At 39.8% G+C, this 17,209-nt stretch overlaps 1 protein-coding gene across 1 annotated transcript; it reads left to right on the top strand.

Moving 5' to 3' along the window:
• Nucleotides 1-44: 44 nt before the first annotated feature.
• Nucleotides 45-8,373, top strand: rab38a (RAB38a, member RAS oncogene family). The gene is made up of 3 exons (XM_079354962.1): nucleotides 45-891; nucleotides 4,530-4,810; nucleotides 7,474-8,373. The coding sequence occupies exons 1-3, from the start codon at nucleotides 690-692 to the stop codon at nucleotides 7,627-7,629; spliced, it is 639 nt and encodes a 212-aa protein (XP_079211088.1). The 5' UTR covers nucleotides 45-689; the 3' UTR covers nucleotides 7,630-8,373.
• The last annotated feature ends 8,836 nt before the right edge of the window (nucleotides 8,374-17,209 follow it).

The raw sequence follows: 17,209 nt of genomic DNA, 5'->3' as shown, positions 1-17,209 counted from the left end.
TGTATTTTTAGGTGACATCCAAACAAATGCTTATTATACTGTCAGTGCACCATATGTATGTTATTTACAATGAAATGGACCGTTAAATTTTATGGAGTTGTGAAGTAGGTTATTTGCTTATTTCTGCGTATTTCTGTTGTACTTTTGTACTTCCAATCTATATACATAAATATAACTCCTAAATCCATCAATAATTAACATGCAGGTCTGACATGGATTATTAACCTATTTTTAATATCCTCATTTGATTAGTTAACCTTTTAAGTGAGTAAATTCATCACACTGTTAAAATAGTTTAAGAGGCGTTGTCATGACAGGCTCCTTTCTGCTTTACAAAGAAACTTTTCCCTCAGATTTTTTTAAAAATACAAAACTTTTATAAAGGATTGTTTAAAGCCCAAATAGGATTTACAATACATGTGTTTATTTAACTGAAATGTTTCATCCTCAGATTTGGATTTTGGAAACTGGCATAACACCAGCACGCAAACGCGCAGCGTGAGTCACAAGGTCCAGACGTTTGTGCTCCGCTTCGCTGCGTGGGCCAGGGCGTACCTCGCCTCCCCTTCTCTCCTTTTCCCAGCTCTCTGTAGTTCTCTGTGTGCTGTCCTCTGCTGCTCCCCTTTCCTCCCCTTTGGTCCTTTCCATTACGGAGGATTCATGCTCAGCTCTCGCCCTTCTCGGTCGCCATGCAGAACAACCACCAAAAGGAGCATCTTTATAAGATTCTTGTGATAGGGGACCTCGGGGTCGGCAAGACCAGCATCATCAAACGTTATGTCCATCACAACTTCAGCCCCAACTATCGAGCCACTATTGGAGTGGACTTCGCACTCAAAGTCCTCAACTGGGACCAGGAGACGGTGCGCTTACAGCTCTGGGACATTGCAGGTACGCTCCAACTTTTTACGCACGACTCATAGGAAAAAGGAGACTCATAAAAGTTGAATAATGTGGGGCCAAGTGGCACAAGGGAAATTTCCTCCAAAAGAAATTGGGAAAGTCCCATTGATGTGGTTCATTTTTCCCTTTCATTGACAAGAACTTTTAAGGCGTTCTTTCGAAAGTGAGCCATCGGATGGCTTTATTCAACTTTGTTAAAAAATAATATAAAAAGTAGAAAAAAAAGGACAAGATTTGTAAAGATGTATTAAAGGTGTAAAGTTATTTGTATACCGATCACGATGGAATTGCTCAGGGATTATATTTGTTCTTAATCTTCATAAAGTGGAGTTTTAAAATAAATTGGAATAGCCTTAATTCACATCATCTATTTAAAACATGTTTTGTCAAGTCAGTTACATTAATAGTACTTTTGGAAATTAATTAATTTGGAAATCAAGGCTATTTTACTCTTTCTTTTCAAACACTTTTGAATGAATGTGCTTTACATTCAGACAATGCTACACACAACACATTGTCTATGGGTTTCTAATTCTGATTCTTTAATAAAGACCATTTGAGGTGACAGCTTCCCAAGAATAATATGGGGTTTTTTTATTAGCGATTTTCTGCTCAGGTAAAGATGAAAGCTATTTTCCTTTAGCATAGGCGAAACACTGAGGCCCTTAAGGATTTGAGATGTTCAGATAGTTTGGGATTAGTCATTAAGATACAGTTATCCAGTTAATGAGCATGAGACCATTTCATTAGAGTTCTCTCACTTTTGTGGACAACGTTAAAGGTTATTCAGGGTTAATGTTCCTCATGTGCATAGCTGACCTGCTGGCATCACATTTTGAAATCGTTTTGCATTCATCACATTTCCATATTTCATATACACATTTCACTTTTTTCAAATACAAGAGGAGCGCACACATTTTAACAATTCGAAAATATATATTCTTAATGTGGTTAATGTTGTGGAACTATGAGTTTAACCACCATTTGGACCACTTAATTAAGCATAGGCCTACTGTTCATGTCACGTGACCTTTTTCAGGGTATCATGAACCCATGTGATGTAACAGAGAGCAACCATGGCAACAGTCAGCCATTATGATTGTTTCTGGTCATTAGTATGAACCAAGTTTTAATCTGGACTCTTGAGCTCAAACATTATTTATATTCCTTCAATGTTAAGACCAACAGGAGCCCAGGATCCAACTCAGTACAACATTTATCAATCTTTATATTTCTATAATATTTACCCCTGATAGCTAGCATAGACAGTGGTTTCACAGTTCTGTCAAATCTCCTGGAGTTTGTCTGGTATGAAATTAACAAAATCAGTATAAAGGATATCATTCATTCATACAAACATATTTTTCAAACATGCTGTCCACGTTGGCATCCCAAACTGTATTATAGCTTTGTTTTGTCTTCTCAACTATTTTTCTTTATTTAGCGGGTTCTGAATTGAAATGAATTTTTTTTTTCTCACATCCGGAGAGTAAAACGGGCTATTTAATTCATAAAAAGGAAATATCCTGCAGGGACATTGACATTTCAACATCCTTCCCCAAAGCTGTGTATACATCTTTGTTCTACATTGTTGACCACATTAAGAGGAAATAGGCAGCATTCGACTAAATGCTGAATGCCTTTGAGTGGGATGCTGCTGGGTGTGATAACAAATCAAAAGGCTACAGCAGTCTCATCTCACATGAGTGTCTGCTGAGGTTTAGAAGAATCCTCTGACCTGCTGCTCTCTCCCCTCCTGTGCGCCCTCTCCAGTAAGCGCAAGCAGTCATGTGTCTCAAACTCATGTGAGGGAGATTTGAGGCCCAAACTCGTGTATACAGAAAGCTTTTATTGTGAACTATCGACGAGTGACTCAGAGGAGAGCTGCTATAGGTCTGTACTGTGCTTTCCCTCGTTCACTTGGCCCACAGTCACAGAAGCCTTGAGGTGGGAGAGACAGTTTGTAGATGAAAGTCTCACATAGTTTCTGTGAACCACGTGAAGTACAGTATTATATGAGTCTTTTAGAAAAGCCATCAGAAAAGTAAGACACATAAAAGTCACATCCAAAAAAATATATAGATTTATTTCTGGTGTGTATCCTTGTTTGATTTTTTGATTGTTTTCTGAAGTTTTGTCATGCCAAAGATGTAAGGAATTACGTGATTCTATGCTTTTCCCAAGGCAAATAATGAGTTCAACCAGCTCTATTTTTGACTGCCTTTAACTACATCCAAGGTCAAAGAGCTAGCTGCAGGAAAACATCATGTCTACTTGAATGTGGATGGTGTTGACCTCATTTTATGTCAGTATGTACTCTTCAGACTCTTGAAATGATAGTAGTTATTCAGTGGAAGTCCGAGCTTGCCAACCAGATTTAAGTCTAGATGTGTATTTGGGCCTTTTCTTGACCTCATCAGCACTCAATTATTGTAACATTTATTCCCTGCGAATGAACCCAATGACTCTCCTTACATTAGGTAACTAATCTATCTACTCTCTCAATTAGTTTCTTACTGAGCACTGGATCCTCTACGCTCAACGTTTGGTTTATATTTCCCTTTCCTCCCCATCCTTGTCTTTTCTTTTTAACCTTTTTCACAATACCTACACACCAATCAGTGTTGAACATCTTTTAAACCTTATGTGAGAGTTTTATTGTTGATGTAGACAGCAATGCCAATGACATGTAATCAAACCTCACCCAAATGATCATAGTTTTTAAAACGGTTAATCTCATAATTAATGGGGAAGAACTCTAATTTAAAATGTTGCTTCTTTATTCAATGACATTGTGTTAAATTGAAATGCTTTAATTTGAAACCTTTTTGAAAGAATGACTTTATACAGTCTCTGTAATGTCAGCACCCAGAGAACACTAGATATGATGCACAAAGATGTGCAACACTATGGCTCCCAAGCAGATAAGTAAGTATATGTGGGAGCCATAGTGTTATGAGTCTTTGTGCATCATATCTGGTGTTTTGTTTTTTGTTTTGTTTTTTACGACTCAGCATCTAAATAAGTGATGTGCGTGTGTTTAACTTATTAACATGATATAAGCTTGTACGCCTCTGATGCTGCCTGACCTTGGAGAAGCCGTTTCTCCTCCCAGCTGTTCTGCTGTTGACACCTGTGCAAGAGTAGCTTATAAATCAATGTAAACTCCCCTCTTCACCTTACGAAGATATCATAACTGGGTGAGGAAGGTGTTCTCATAAAAGTTAGGGATGGGAAAATGTGTGCGGATACAACATTCCAAACGAGCTTATCGAATTAATTTCACCCTCAGGAATTTTTTTCAGGCAAGTTCACAAGCAGGCGCCGAAGCACATACCAAAGACACCTTTTTCTCCTCCCCGTTTCCTCCTGTCCGTTTCTAAATGTCTTTTCTCGCTTTCTGCCCCTTTTCTGGCTCAAGCATGCATGTAATTGTGCGTGTATGTGCATCTGAATGTATGTTTGAAAGGACGGCATAGGTATGTTGGAAATGTTTTCATACTGGCACGTATGAGACAAATGTGATAAATGTGTGAAACAGATTATTCAAAGAATTCTTTGGACCTGTGACTCGCCTCAAAGTAATTTTCTTTGCATCTGTGTTTTTGACTGTGTGTGTCTTTCAGGTCAAGAGAGGTTTGGCAACATGACCCGTGTGTATTACCGTGAGGCCATGGGTGCCTTCATCGTGTTCGACGTCACAAGGCCTGCCTCCTTCGAGGCCGTCACCAAATGGAAGGAAGACTTGGATTCCAAACTGACACTAGCTAATGGGAAAAATGTAGCCACTGTACTTTTGGCTAACAAATGTGACCAGGGTCGGGAAGTACTGACCAATAACGGAATAAAGATGGAGCAGTTCTGCGAGGAGAACGGCTTTGTCGGATGGTACGAGACGTCTGCTAAGGTAGGAAAGATGGTGGTGACACCCACACAGCCCCCCACACACACACTCACTCAAAGCAGGAAGCTTATAACAGGTGGGTGCATCTGCATCTTTTGGAGTATACTCCCAGAACAAACGCTTTGACAAGCTGCTGGCTCCCTACCAGCTCCACTATACAAGACTCAGCGTCTCGTCACCCTTCAGAGATGCCACCACAAAGGCACACTCAGAAGACGCCTTTTAAAATTGCTGAGTTCAACAGTCTCTCTGTCTAGTTCTTATTTGCATATGGGAAAAAAAAGCCTGTCAGTGAGCGTTCTTATTTTATTTATTTATTAACAGAGTTGAGTTTTTTTCAGCAGACTTTGCTGCTATCAGGTCAGATGCATCTGCATCATCAACACAGGACGCCAATGAATGCCAAGTGAAAATGTATACTTTATAGCGTTGTATCTTTTTTGGGGGGGAAATGTGATTTATTTTCTTCTTGGCTCATGTCCTGGTTTTAGATATAACACCAAAGCCAGTAAATGGTTAGCTTAGCTTGGCACATAGAATAGGATCACAAGGAAACAGCTGTGTCTTGGCGTCAGCGAAAGTTTCAAAGAATATCAGCAATTTCATTATAACATTGATGAACCTTCAGTTGGTGCCTGATGCAGAAACACACATAACAGAGGATCAATACATTCACTAAATGGTCAGAAAAGTTTTTTTTGGTGATCAGCTATAAACTGCGCTCTCTGAAAACTTGAGTCCTGTGATCGTGACAACTCAATCTGAAGATCAATTATTTAAGTATATATTACAATGTATTGATGCAATAAGGTTGACAGTTTAACTATATTTTAGTTTATCTTAAAACCCCAATGTAACCTTTTCATTCTGATCTAGCCTTATTACAGACACACACATAGACTGGAATCATATCAAACACAAATCTTTAAGAGAACATTTAAAAACTTTAACTCACTTTGACCAGTGTAATTCAACGGTCACCGTGAATTCTGAGTGTACAGACTTACCCACTAACACTCAGAGACACTTGCAAAAGCCCTGTTTACTAATAAAGAGCAGGAATCTGACAGCTACATGAGAAGAGGAGAAAATAGACGCAGACACACCCATCGCATGAGCAGCAAAGTCCTCTTTTGATCTGACTTGAGACCTCCAGAGGGTTTTGACATCTGTGTTGTCACAAGCCCGAGGTCTATTTATTCAAATAGATAAAAGCTTCTTAAAAACACTCATAGAATAGCAGCCAAATCCTTGATTCGTTGCCTAGTTCTGCATTAAACTTGACATGTTTTACAAAGAATTTGAAATCATCTCAATCAGCATAAACTCTTGCAATTGCTGCAGTGATCAAACAAGGGGGGAAAGGGCATTTTCAGGCCTTAGGCTTTTGAAGTAAGAATCAGGAAAAAGACTTAAGGCTCCACTTTATGTAGTATGTTGAAAACATGACCAACAGCCTGGTTTATATGCAGAGTCCAAAGTGAAGTCCCAAAAGGCCTCTGTGTTGTTTTTGTTTTCAGCCGTTGTTGGCAAGAACCCGAGCTGAACGAGCGTCTACTCTTATATATTTATCATACTGTGAGCCCACTGCTAAATAACATGCCAGAAGAGATGCTTCAAACCTTTATCTGAAACAACACTAGGTTTGTTTTGTTTTGTATTTTATAATAATCTTTTGTTTGAGATCTAACATCTACACCAACACAGAGATACTGATAAATCATGGCACGCAGAGGGGTTAATGTGCAGAGACGACAGCACTGTGTAACATCCTACTGAGTACACTGTTAGATCGAATGAATATTTAGTGTCTCTCCTGCTCCTGCATCACGCCTTACATATTAGGAAAGTGTGCATGTGTATCCGTCTCATCAGTACTCTCTGCGGGCCCTCTCCTCATGTGAACCTGACTTTAACACCCGGGGCCATTCATCAAGTTTATTCAGCTTTCAGCTCTGCTCCAATTGGCTCTAAATCCTTTGTATGGGTGCTGTCCAGATTAGCTATTTCACTTGTGTGTTTTATTTTGAAGGGTATAATAGGTCAAGGCAAGGCAGGTTTGTCAGGATTATCTCTTACCTTCTTTTTTTTTATATTGGATGTCTTTTTTACTTCCTACATTCAGGAAGCTGTACCTTGCTTCCTGAATGTATCCGTTTCTGGCTCGCTTTAATAGTAAAAGAATCTGCGCAGATGTGCACTATGTATAAAGACAAAAGACATTGTGTTTATTTTATTGTTACTGATTTATTATTAAAATTAATAATTATATCCAGCTAACATTTAAAAAGAACTTCTCAGCTGTCACAGAAAATCTCTCTTTCTTATTATTATTTCTTATTATATTATTTTTTTCCATGTAAATTCAGTAAATTCTAGGATTACACTTCATTTTAGCTGGAGTACAAATTTTACAATTATTTTTGTTAAATAGTATTGTTTGGGGGAAAAAAATGATATGGTTGTATTATAGATATATAGCTTCTGGCTTTCTTGGTTTTGTTCCATCATTTTCACTTATCTGCTCCGACAGATTTTTATTTCTGCATGTGTTATTCCTGTCATAAAAAACATCTGGATTCATTTATGTATCTGTCCCACTCTTCTCTTTTCCTCCCCTCCTCTCATACACCTGTCTCTATCTATCTGTTTCTTTGCCTTTCCAGGAAAACATCAACATTGATGAAGCAGCCAACTGCTTGGTGAAACACATCATCGCCAGCGAGAACGACATGCTCCAGTCAGAGGTCCCCGACACCATCACCCCTCAGTTAGAGAAGGACAAAGGCGGGACATGCTCCTCCTGCTTTAGAGCCCAGTAACACCTCCTCTTTTTTTTTAATCCCATTACAACACAAAGTTCAGTTTGTCTGTGAGCAGGAGACATTGGAGGAACAACATCTGCTGTTTTCTATCCAAGCATGTATGGGTGCCAATTGTTTTCTTGCCTGGTTGCTCAGGTGGGTGGGGGGTTGGCGTTGAGTCTGACAGGGGAAGTGGATGACATCTCGCTGAAGAAATGGATGGAATCAAACTGAGACAGAAAGAGAGATGGATGCAGCTTTGTGCGCTTGTCAAAGGCAAGGTCACTCACTGGGTGACATCGAGCCTTGACACTGCCACTTCAGTTACCATGGCGACACAGTTAATGAACACATGCTCAAAGAGATTCCAGCAAATCACACTGTACCTGCTCCTCAGGTCTATGAAGGTTTCTCTGTTTACACACCATGTTAGCTGTCTGTCTCCCTCCTCCTTTATCTCTTTTCTCAGTTTTTTTTCTTTTTGAGTCAGTATCTACCTGTTTGTCCTCATCCCTCCCATACAGCGCTAGTTTAGGGCTTACACATGGGCAAAAAGCACATTTATATCTCTTAATTCAATGGTTTTATATTAAATTTATACTCCAATGTTCAATATTTGTAATATTTGTAATTATGGGGTAAATGCATATATATAAATATATATATGCAGTATATGTATACAAACATGTACATATTATTTTCAGTATATTGTGACAGATTATAGAACCAAAGATGTATCCAATTTTCAACATGTTCATATGAATAAACCATAGCTTTACTGACACGTGCCTGGATGTGATTTTATCAGTCATGCTCCGCACACTGCAACGTATCAGTCACTCTCCTCTGCTCATGTTAGAGCTGCATTACTGAGAATTACTATGTCACGTTTCCTCACCTTTCTTACTTTAACAGCTGCTTTATAAAAGTAACTTTAAGATTTACTTTACTGTTACTTAAATTGCTTCAATCCTCATATTATCGTTCACATTATTTTAACTCACATATTTCAAACATCACTAGTTATTTACAATGTGAAGATATTTGACCAATTATATCTCTGAAGGCAACAGACCCAACAGATTATATGAAGCACTGTGCCACAAACATGCCTTACCTGTCTATCACTCTATAGTCTGGTTTTCATCATGGAGCTCGTGTCTCCTCCTTAGTTTGCAGAGCTATCGTGAGCTGCAACTGGGTCTTGTGTGTCTGCTGCACTGCGCTCTCTGAAAACTAGTAAAAGACTGTTGTAGTTGAGCTTGGTGCGTCGTTCTCATCAGAGAAGTATTCCTTCTCGCACATACGCATGACTACAACTTACTGCTGTATTCTTGTCGTTGCATGTTCTCCCCATGCATGCATAGATTTTCTGCAGGTACGCCAGCTTCCTCCAAAGAGATGCTGAGGTTAATTGGTGACTACATTGCCTGTAGCTGTAAAAGTGAGTATGGCTGGTGGTCTGTCTCTTTATGTCAGCCTTGTGATTGACTGGCGTCCAGTCTAGGGTCTACCCCATTCTCTCGCCAAATGACAGCAGACATCAGCTAGCTCACCACTACCCTAAAATTATAGACAGTCCAGGGACTGCAGATGGAAAGTAGCCGTTGGCTAATTCTGGCATATTTACATTTATATGTTCATTGATATGCACTGTCCCTTTTAAGTAACATAAATTTAAACAAAAAAAAATATAGAAAAAGTTTCACTTCTACTATTATTGTTCACGACTGTTACTCAATTTGGTCTCAGTGAACTTCTTCTGACCAGCAACCCGGACCGAACACCATCTTTAATTCACACTACCACAGCAGGACATTGTTGTAGACATCCTTTGTACTATACTGTACCTTGAAATAATTCATGATAAAACATAGACTAACAGCCACAAAAGTGATATACAGAATATCGAGCTCATTTTAATGAATGACTCAATTGTAATTGACAAAATTAGAGCAATCACACAAAAACACAAGGTTTTATGTTTACTGTATTTTACAACTTACAAGGGAAGAAAATATGTAGATCTGCATGTTGTATTGAAACATTTTACTTTGCTGTTGTTGCCCAACCTTTCAGCACAAGTTCTGTCATTTCTGCTACCTTGAATAGACGGGATTTGCTGTCAATCTCTGAAGACTCTCAACACCATGCTTTCTTTTCTGCCCAGATACAAAAAAAACAAACAAACATGTTTTGTTTAGCAGTGTGTCTCTCAGATATTGGTGAACAGGTTTAAAGACAAGGTCATTCATCACTTATGTAACTATTTATGATGGAAAACATACAAACAAAGAACAGCAGGAAGCACACAGAGAGGTGACGGTTGTGGAATGAAGGCAAACCCATTTTCTCTGCACACCCACACACACTGAAACACCCACACACATACAGTATGCAAATGAACAGAAAATGTAATAGATTTATATCTCGCTCTCTGCTGGTCTCTACAGCAACAAGCTGCCGTGAGAGGAATTGTTTCTTCCTAATAAACAGGCCTGTCCTTGTAGTTTTCCTTGGTTATTTTTTGATATGGGGGGGGAGGAAAAAAGGAGAGTGTCTGTGAGGGAGAGAAAGAGGGGGGTGGGGTGAGGGGGGGCATTACAAGGGACTGTAATCACAAGACTTCTCAGTCATACAGGATAAGAAGCTAAATCTGCACGTGATTTCAGGATGACTTAAAGTCTTTCATTTTTTCACACACATACACACACTCCCATTGGCGCCATTGGATGCAACTTTACCTATCAGAGCCGTTGCTGCCATTGAGATGTTTTACATGTTTGTAATCAGTTTCAGACAAACTTTGCAACAGGAATATACAGTATACTGCCTTGGGCCTCCAACAGTTCCCCCACCTCATTTTTACGTTCTTTAAGGAAAAATATCCCCTTTGAAGATAAATGATGTTCATTTGAAGCGTACAAATTTAAATGTCATGCAATAAAACAGCCCCAGTACAAATACAGACACTCAGCACTGTCTTGGTGCTACTACACGGTCAATAAACACTGAGAGAGGTGTTGGAAGTGGAGGCTGTGGCAGGCTGGCTCCGGCTGTGAATTAAACACCTGCTAAAATGGAATCGATAGCAGAAGCCAGGGGAGACCAGGGGATGAATGAAAATTGTGGCTGTACCGCCAACCTTAATCGATAAATGTGAGTGTTTGTCTGTGTGTGAGCGTTTTTTTTGTGTAGGTGTCTGTCTGTGTGGGGGGTAAGAGCAGAAGAAGTCTCAGTGAGTTTTAGATGGAGTACTATGTGGAATATCAAAGGCCCACATGGATGACTCACTGTTCACAACCAAGTCTGTTGGAGAGAGGAGCCAGACCTGGGTCACACACACACACACACACACACACACACACACACACACACACACACACACACACACACACACACACACAAATGCAAACTGATGTGGCATTGACTACACTTGAGGATTGTTTACACATCCTTTTAATTATTTTTCACTTGTGTGGGATCATACATTGTTTGCACATTTTCGACCAACACCAGCATAAGCACTTTTACATAGGCTTCACAATTAAACACTTTCTGTTGAGATGAGTGTTCTTGTTTTTCACAAGGTCATTCATGTTTCATTCCAAACGTTTGTTTTAATTCCTCATAAATGTCTGGCTTTTGGCCCACACAAATTAACTTTTTATTTATTTGCCAACCCTTGCACCAAGATGGCAATGAATAGTTATTTTATTAGTAAATAATAATTAAGCATTTAATTCTAACTTTTAGAAGCAGGATGAAGCAGCAGTTTTGTTATGTTTTAATTGTTCAGTTTGTTTGTGCCTAGTTGTTTTTTTGTTGTTGTGATTTCCTGTTTAATTTTGTAGTTTTTTGCCCCTTGTATCACACATATTGTAGTTTGTTCTCTCACTCCCCGCCCTCCATTTTGATTTCCCTGATTGTCTTCACCTGTGTCTGATTACTCCACTATTTAGTCTCAGTGTTTGTTATTTTTGTGTCAGTTCATACATCTACCTACCTGTGGTCTGTGCTTTTTTCTTTGTGGCTCCTGGGTGTTTCTTCTTTTGGATTTTATGTTGGACTTGACAAAAGTAAGCTTTTATTTTATATTTGGCTTTTTCGTTTGGTCTGCACTTGGGTTGTCTTCTTTGTTTTTGACCAACTGTAACCAGTTAAACAGACTCATTTCAATTCTCTGCAACCAGTGTATCAATCAGTTGAGTGTATTGTGAAAACATATGCTACATTAAGTGCCCAACCAAGTGGAAGCAAGATGCAAAAATAGATACCTTGTACCCAACCAAAACAAAAGATGGTCCTAGCAGCAGGAATATTCACATATTCACAATTCACAACTAAAGCTTTTTTAGTCAACCCTCATTTCTATTTTGTAGTTTATCTTCCCTCTGCTGTTAAAATCCAGGCACAAAGGCTGTTACAGACACAGCCAGCTTGGTCAAATCACCACAATGTACCCTGAACAGTACCCCAATGAGGTTGTTTCGACAGCAGAAAACTGCCCACCAGGGTCTCGTTTGTCTAAATCACAGAAATGGTGTGCTGTGAGGGCTAAAGAGAGCACAGAGACAGCTCTGTCTATGTTTGAGCCTGACAGCACTGCAGTGCTCCCACTGTACTGTCAATGTACTGAGCACCAAAACAAACAAGTCCTCACTTTGTAAAGCTACTGCATAAAGGTAGAGAAGAACAAAATGGGTTGTTTTCCTTTCAGGAGTGTTGCAGAGTACTGCTTCAATAGGAGTTGAAGTTTGAGGTTTTTATTGTCACAAAGTTTCTTTTGCAACTTTGTAAGCTTCAGATCAGTGTTGTTCCTGATCTGGAAGAACAAACAATGCTGTTTTAGTTTCCAACATTATAATAATATTAATGTCAGGTAAAAGAAGCAAATACAGCTTACAAAAATACAACACATTTAGAACCTGATAGAGAAAAAAAGCAAGTCTTGGGCATCTTAATACAATTTCAATGCAACAAATACTGCCTCATTTTTTGATACACCATATAAAACAAAAAGGTTGCAAAAACTTCTTCCCCCCCAATTAAGCCTCTGTGACATTCAGATTGAAGGCAAACAGTCACAGGGATGTAAATAGCGGTCTGAATAGGGCTAGTTATTAGCTTGTCAATTGCAGCAAGAAAAGCTCAAGGTATTTAGTGTGAAGAGGTTTCATTTGTCTCATATCTCCACAGGTTCCCCCTGGTGCTTTTCTACTTGTCATCACAGTAAAGTTGAACTGGGGAGCCTAAAGGTGTAAGTCTGTTATATTTGCAGACAGGCTTTTTAGAATGGGTTTCCTACTTATTTAGCATTCAATCCACATCAATTTAACTTATAGGCTACCAAAATAAATCAAATATAACTACAGCAAATTAGGAAAATTCATGTGCTAAATACAAGTGAATTCTTCTTATTCCCTGAGAAATGTTACATCTTTTATACAAAGTGTGCATCAAATTGGTTGAAGAGAATAAAATGCCAGAGCTGAAATTAGTGTTAGTGTCAACCATAAACCTGGCCGCTCTGCAACGCGGCCTGTCCTAAGATCAGCACCTTGGACAGTGATTGGTACACGCTTCTTGGTGCAGCAACCTGGCTGTTTTGTTTTCAGCAGATCACATAATGGAGTTTATTGTGCTGCATATTGCTATTTTTCATGCCCTGATTTTTGGCTCTTTGTGCATGATGCCATCCACTGCAGAAACAATGGGGTTATATTCATGCTTGAGCCACATAATTATACAATTGCACTCATTCTGTCCAGTTAACCATTGTTCTAATTGTGGATAAAGACGGTGTTAAATGACAGCATAAGTTATGTCAGTGTTCATTGAATGGTTTCCTCTTGACAACAGTCTCTCTGCTCAGGTAGTTGATTGCTGCTGCATGGTATGTCCCTGACATGAGTCCTCCAGCTAAGGCCACTGTATTTGTCTTTTTGTGCGTGTGTGCGTGTGTGTGTCATTTTAACTTGGCAGGGAAAAGGCAGCGGGAATATGTGGTAAGCAGTGCCAACTGTCTCTCCTCTACTGGATATATACAGAGCAGCACAGAGCAGTGTGTACAGAATATGCATGTTCATGTGACCTTGTGTGTGTGTCTGTGTGTTTTCGGTGTCCATGCTTTGTCCATGCTTTGTCCATGGAAAATCTGTATCATTTTCTTACACTTGAGTTTCCATGGGTGTCTGGAATCAGTCTCAAGTGCAAGTAAGAACTGAAAAACCTCGTTTTTTTTTTTTGTACAATCATCAGAGACTGTAAAAACTATCGTTAAACTAATTATCAAAATGCCCCTCATGCAATTTGAAGCATCATTTGCCAAAATAACTTCTACTTTAAATACTTAACTTTTGGTTCCAATAACTCAAAAGAGATTCCTTAAAATGGCAAAGACCTAGGACAGAAGAATGGCAGGTGGAGGACTACAAGAGAGAAGATGGTGACGTGTTGGGAGGCAGACTTCATGGATTGATGGATAGTCGGATGGATGGAAAGTGGGTAGACAAAGGGGAGGGAGGTAGGCGGATGAAGGTTATGTTGCCAGGCAGCATGGGACTTTAAGGGCATGTTCAAGAGTTGTGTCTGTGACTGTGTTTGTGTGTGTGTGACTTTCTATCTGTGTGGGTGAGAAGGAGAGTATTGGACCCACTGATTGCTCACGTGGAGGCAGTTGTCATGGCAACAGAGGATGTCATCTTGTTCATGCAAGATCTCAGCTGTCCAGGAATCCTAAAGACCTCGCTTCTGGTCCGTCCTGGTTTTTCTTGTACTTTTTCTTCTTGTGTGAAATTCTCTTTTCATATCAGCTCACATATCTTTTACCTCCCCCTCCTCTTTTTTTCAACACCTCGCCTCATTCCCCAGCATTCTCCCATTCCCTTGCCTCCCAAGCAGCTGTAACAGATATAAATAGGAGTAATAAATTGTTCCGAAGCCGCCAAGGTTTATATTTATGTGTGGGTATGTGTGTTGGGATGTTTGTTGAAATCACCTGCATAGACTAACTGGTGGGATTTCCCTGCATAGGGGATTAAACTCAGAGAATCTCCACCTTCCCTTCCTGTCGTTTTGGATTAAAAGGTACAAACACACATGCACACACACAGCCCATTAATTCCCAGCTGAATAATCATCACCAAATATAAAGATCTTTTTTATATCATTATAAAAAAAGAACAAAATGTATTTATATATCGTCAGATGTTTTTGTTTGTATTTGGTTATTGCTACGCTCAAAGGACGAAACTAATTCCTAACATGATCACTTTGTTGTAATGGATGCAGCTGGACCCACAATATAGACAGACAGATTTGGGTACGGTTTACAAAAGCTTGTTTATTGTTGTTTGTTGGATGTTGGCGGGAGGTCCAAGGTGCAGGTTACTGGTGTTCTGTGAGCAAGCTATCAGGAGGCGAAGTCAAGAAGCTAAATGGGGAATGTTGCAGGTTGAGGTGTAGAGATATGGACACAGGAAAATGACAAAAGTTAGTTAAGATAATCTTTGGATCACGAAATATAATTCACTAGCCTGACTGATGTGTACCACGGTTGGTAAACGGACAAGCTGGCGTCAAGTGATAGAGTGAGCCAGTCTTTAGACTGTGGAGTGTGAAGGTGGCTTGATTGTAGATGAGAAGCAGCTTTGCACTCTTGATTGCAGGCAAAGTGTGTCGAGTCAGCTCCAGGTAAACTCACTAAGACAGGGAGGGGAAAACAAAAAGGAAAACAGACTAGGATCCTCACACACTTTGTTTAAAAAGCGTACTATACAGACCAAAACCAAAGCTCACTACATACCTCCTTCATCCTTCAGGGCTCCCTTCATCTCCTGCCTTCACACTTCCCAATCTCATTCCATTCTGTTTCACTGGCAAGTTTTCTGAGACTGCGAGAGCAACAGTCATTATTATGACCCCAAAAACAGCCTCCCTGAGTGGGTGTGGGGCCGTCTGTCTTCCCACACATAGCGGCGTGGTTAACAGTTGGAGAGAGAGAGAAAAAAAACCTCACAAACGTATTGTGCCTTTTAGCGAAACAAACAAGATAGAGGACATACTGTCCTGTCAATGTGAACACAGAGCTAACAACAATTCCAGAGGGAGTTTGATATTCCATTCTTTTTACATGTCTACCACTCACGTTTTATTCCAGTGGGTCTGATGGAAGAACAGGGCTTTAAGTTGCCGCACTGCAAATTTTGTTTGCTCTTTACAGTTAACAGTGGTTTAGTCTCACTGCTCTAGTAATCATTTCCAACACCTAAAGCACAGGAAGTAAATACAACTAAATATGGGCCCCAGGTTTAGCTGGTGGTGAACAAAACCTAGGTAAAAGTTGAGAGAATGGGACTTCCGGTTCAAGCTGTGCCATTTGTTGAGCTCCTTGGCAGAGCCGAGAATTTTGTTCTATTAACAACCTCCTATTAATCCACCATTATTCATTTCTCTAGTTGTGGACGTTCTTTATTCATTCATCTATGTGCCATCATAAAATGACGTCTGTCCAATGGAAAAAATGTGGCCCTACTACAGACCTGAAGGCTAAAGCTAGCCGCTCGGCTAAAGACAGTGAGGCGGCGTTCCCTTCAGCTAGCACAGCTAACAGAGGTCACAACAACAACAACAACAACTGGGGACACTACGATTGACCAGAAGGTATAAATGATCAGTTTAGGAACTTTTAGAGGGTGCGATGAAGGCTTTAAAGATTGGAAAGGTCCCGGGGCCTGACAATCGAACTTTATAAAAAAAATCTTGAGAAAAATAATGCCAGCGCTGCAGGAGGTTTACACAGAGGCCTTTCGCTGGGGTCACTACACCCTACCCTATCTCAAGTGATTATATCAGTCCTTCTGAAGAAGGGCAAGGACCCAATGAAGTGTGATTCCTAAAGGCCAGTGAGTCTGGTCTGCTGCGATATTAAAATACTTTCTGAAGTATGCTTTACATAGGGAGACAGTTTTACTCAGGGTCATTCATCCTGACCAGACTGGGTTTATGAAGCGTAGACAGTCCTTTTGGTAACCTCAGACACCTCAATAATGTAGAATATTTTAGCCCTGGCCCCTGAGTTAGGGTGTCTGGTTACAACAATCACTAAAAGCTTTAATTCACATGCGTCTGAACTCTCCTAGACAGATTTTCCCTTTAAAGTGGTTTCTGACTCGTTTACATACGAAGGGGTGCATGTGACACATAAATTCCAGGACCTGTTTAAGGAGAATTTCCAACCGGCACTCACTGTATGTGACAGAAGTTGCTTTTGATAGGATTTTTTTCCGCTCAAAGCTAAACCTGTGTGTAACCCTGACCCACTTCTCCTGGTTACAGTAATAGCAGTGGCACTGAGAGCAGATTACGGCATTATTTTTCGCAATGCTTCACATCACATGCAGGGTCAAGGTATGTGACCTGTACCAGCCAAAACATCTAATCTCTCTCTAAGCTTTAGTCTGTAACAACAAGTTGGCGCCATGTTTACATTCACTTACAGTCAGCTGCTAACTTTCCAAGATCAAAGTATTATTTACTTACCTCTTATTGTGTTGCAACTCTATTCGATTAATAATGTTATGTGAAACATATAGTG

Source organism: Symphodus melops (assembly GCF_947650265.1).
Source record: "Symphodus melops genome assembly, chromosome: 10".
NCBI classification, from domain to species: domain Eukaryota; kingdom Metazoa; phylum Chordata; class Actinopteri; order Labriformes; family Labridae; genus Symphodus; species Symphodus melops.
Note: the sequence above shows the minus strand (reverse complement) of the source record. Positions and strands in the feature narration are given on the sequence as shown.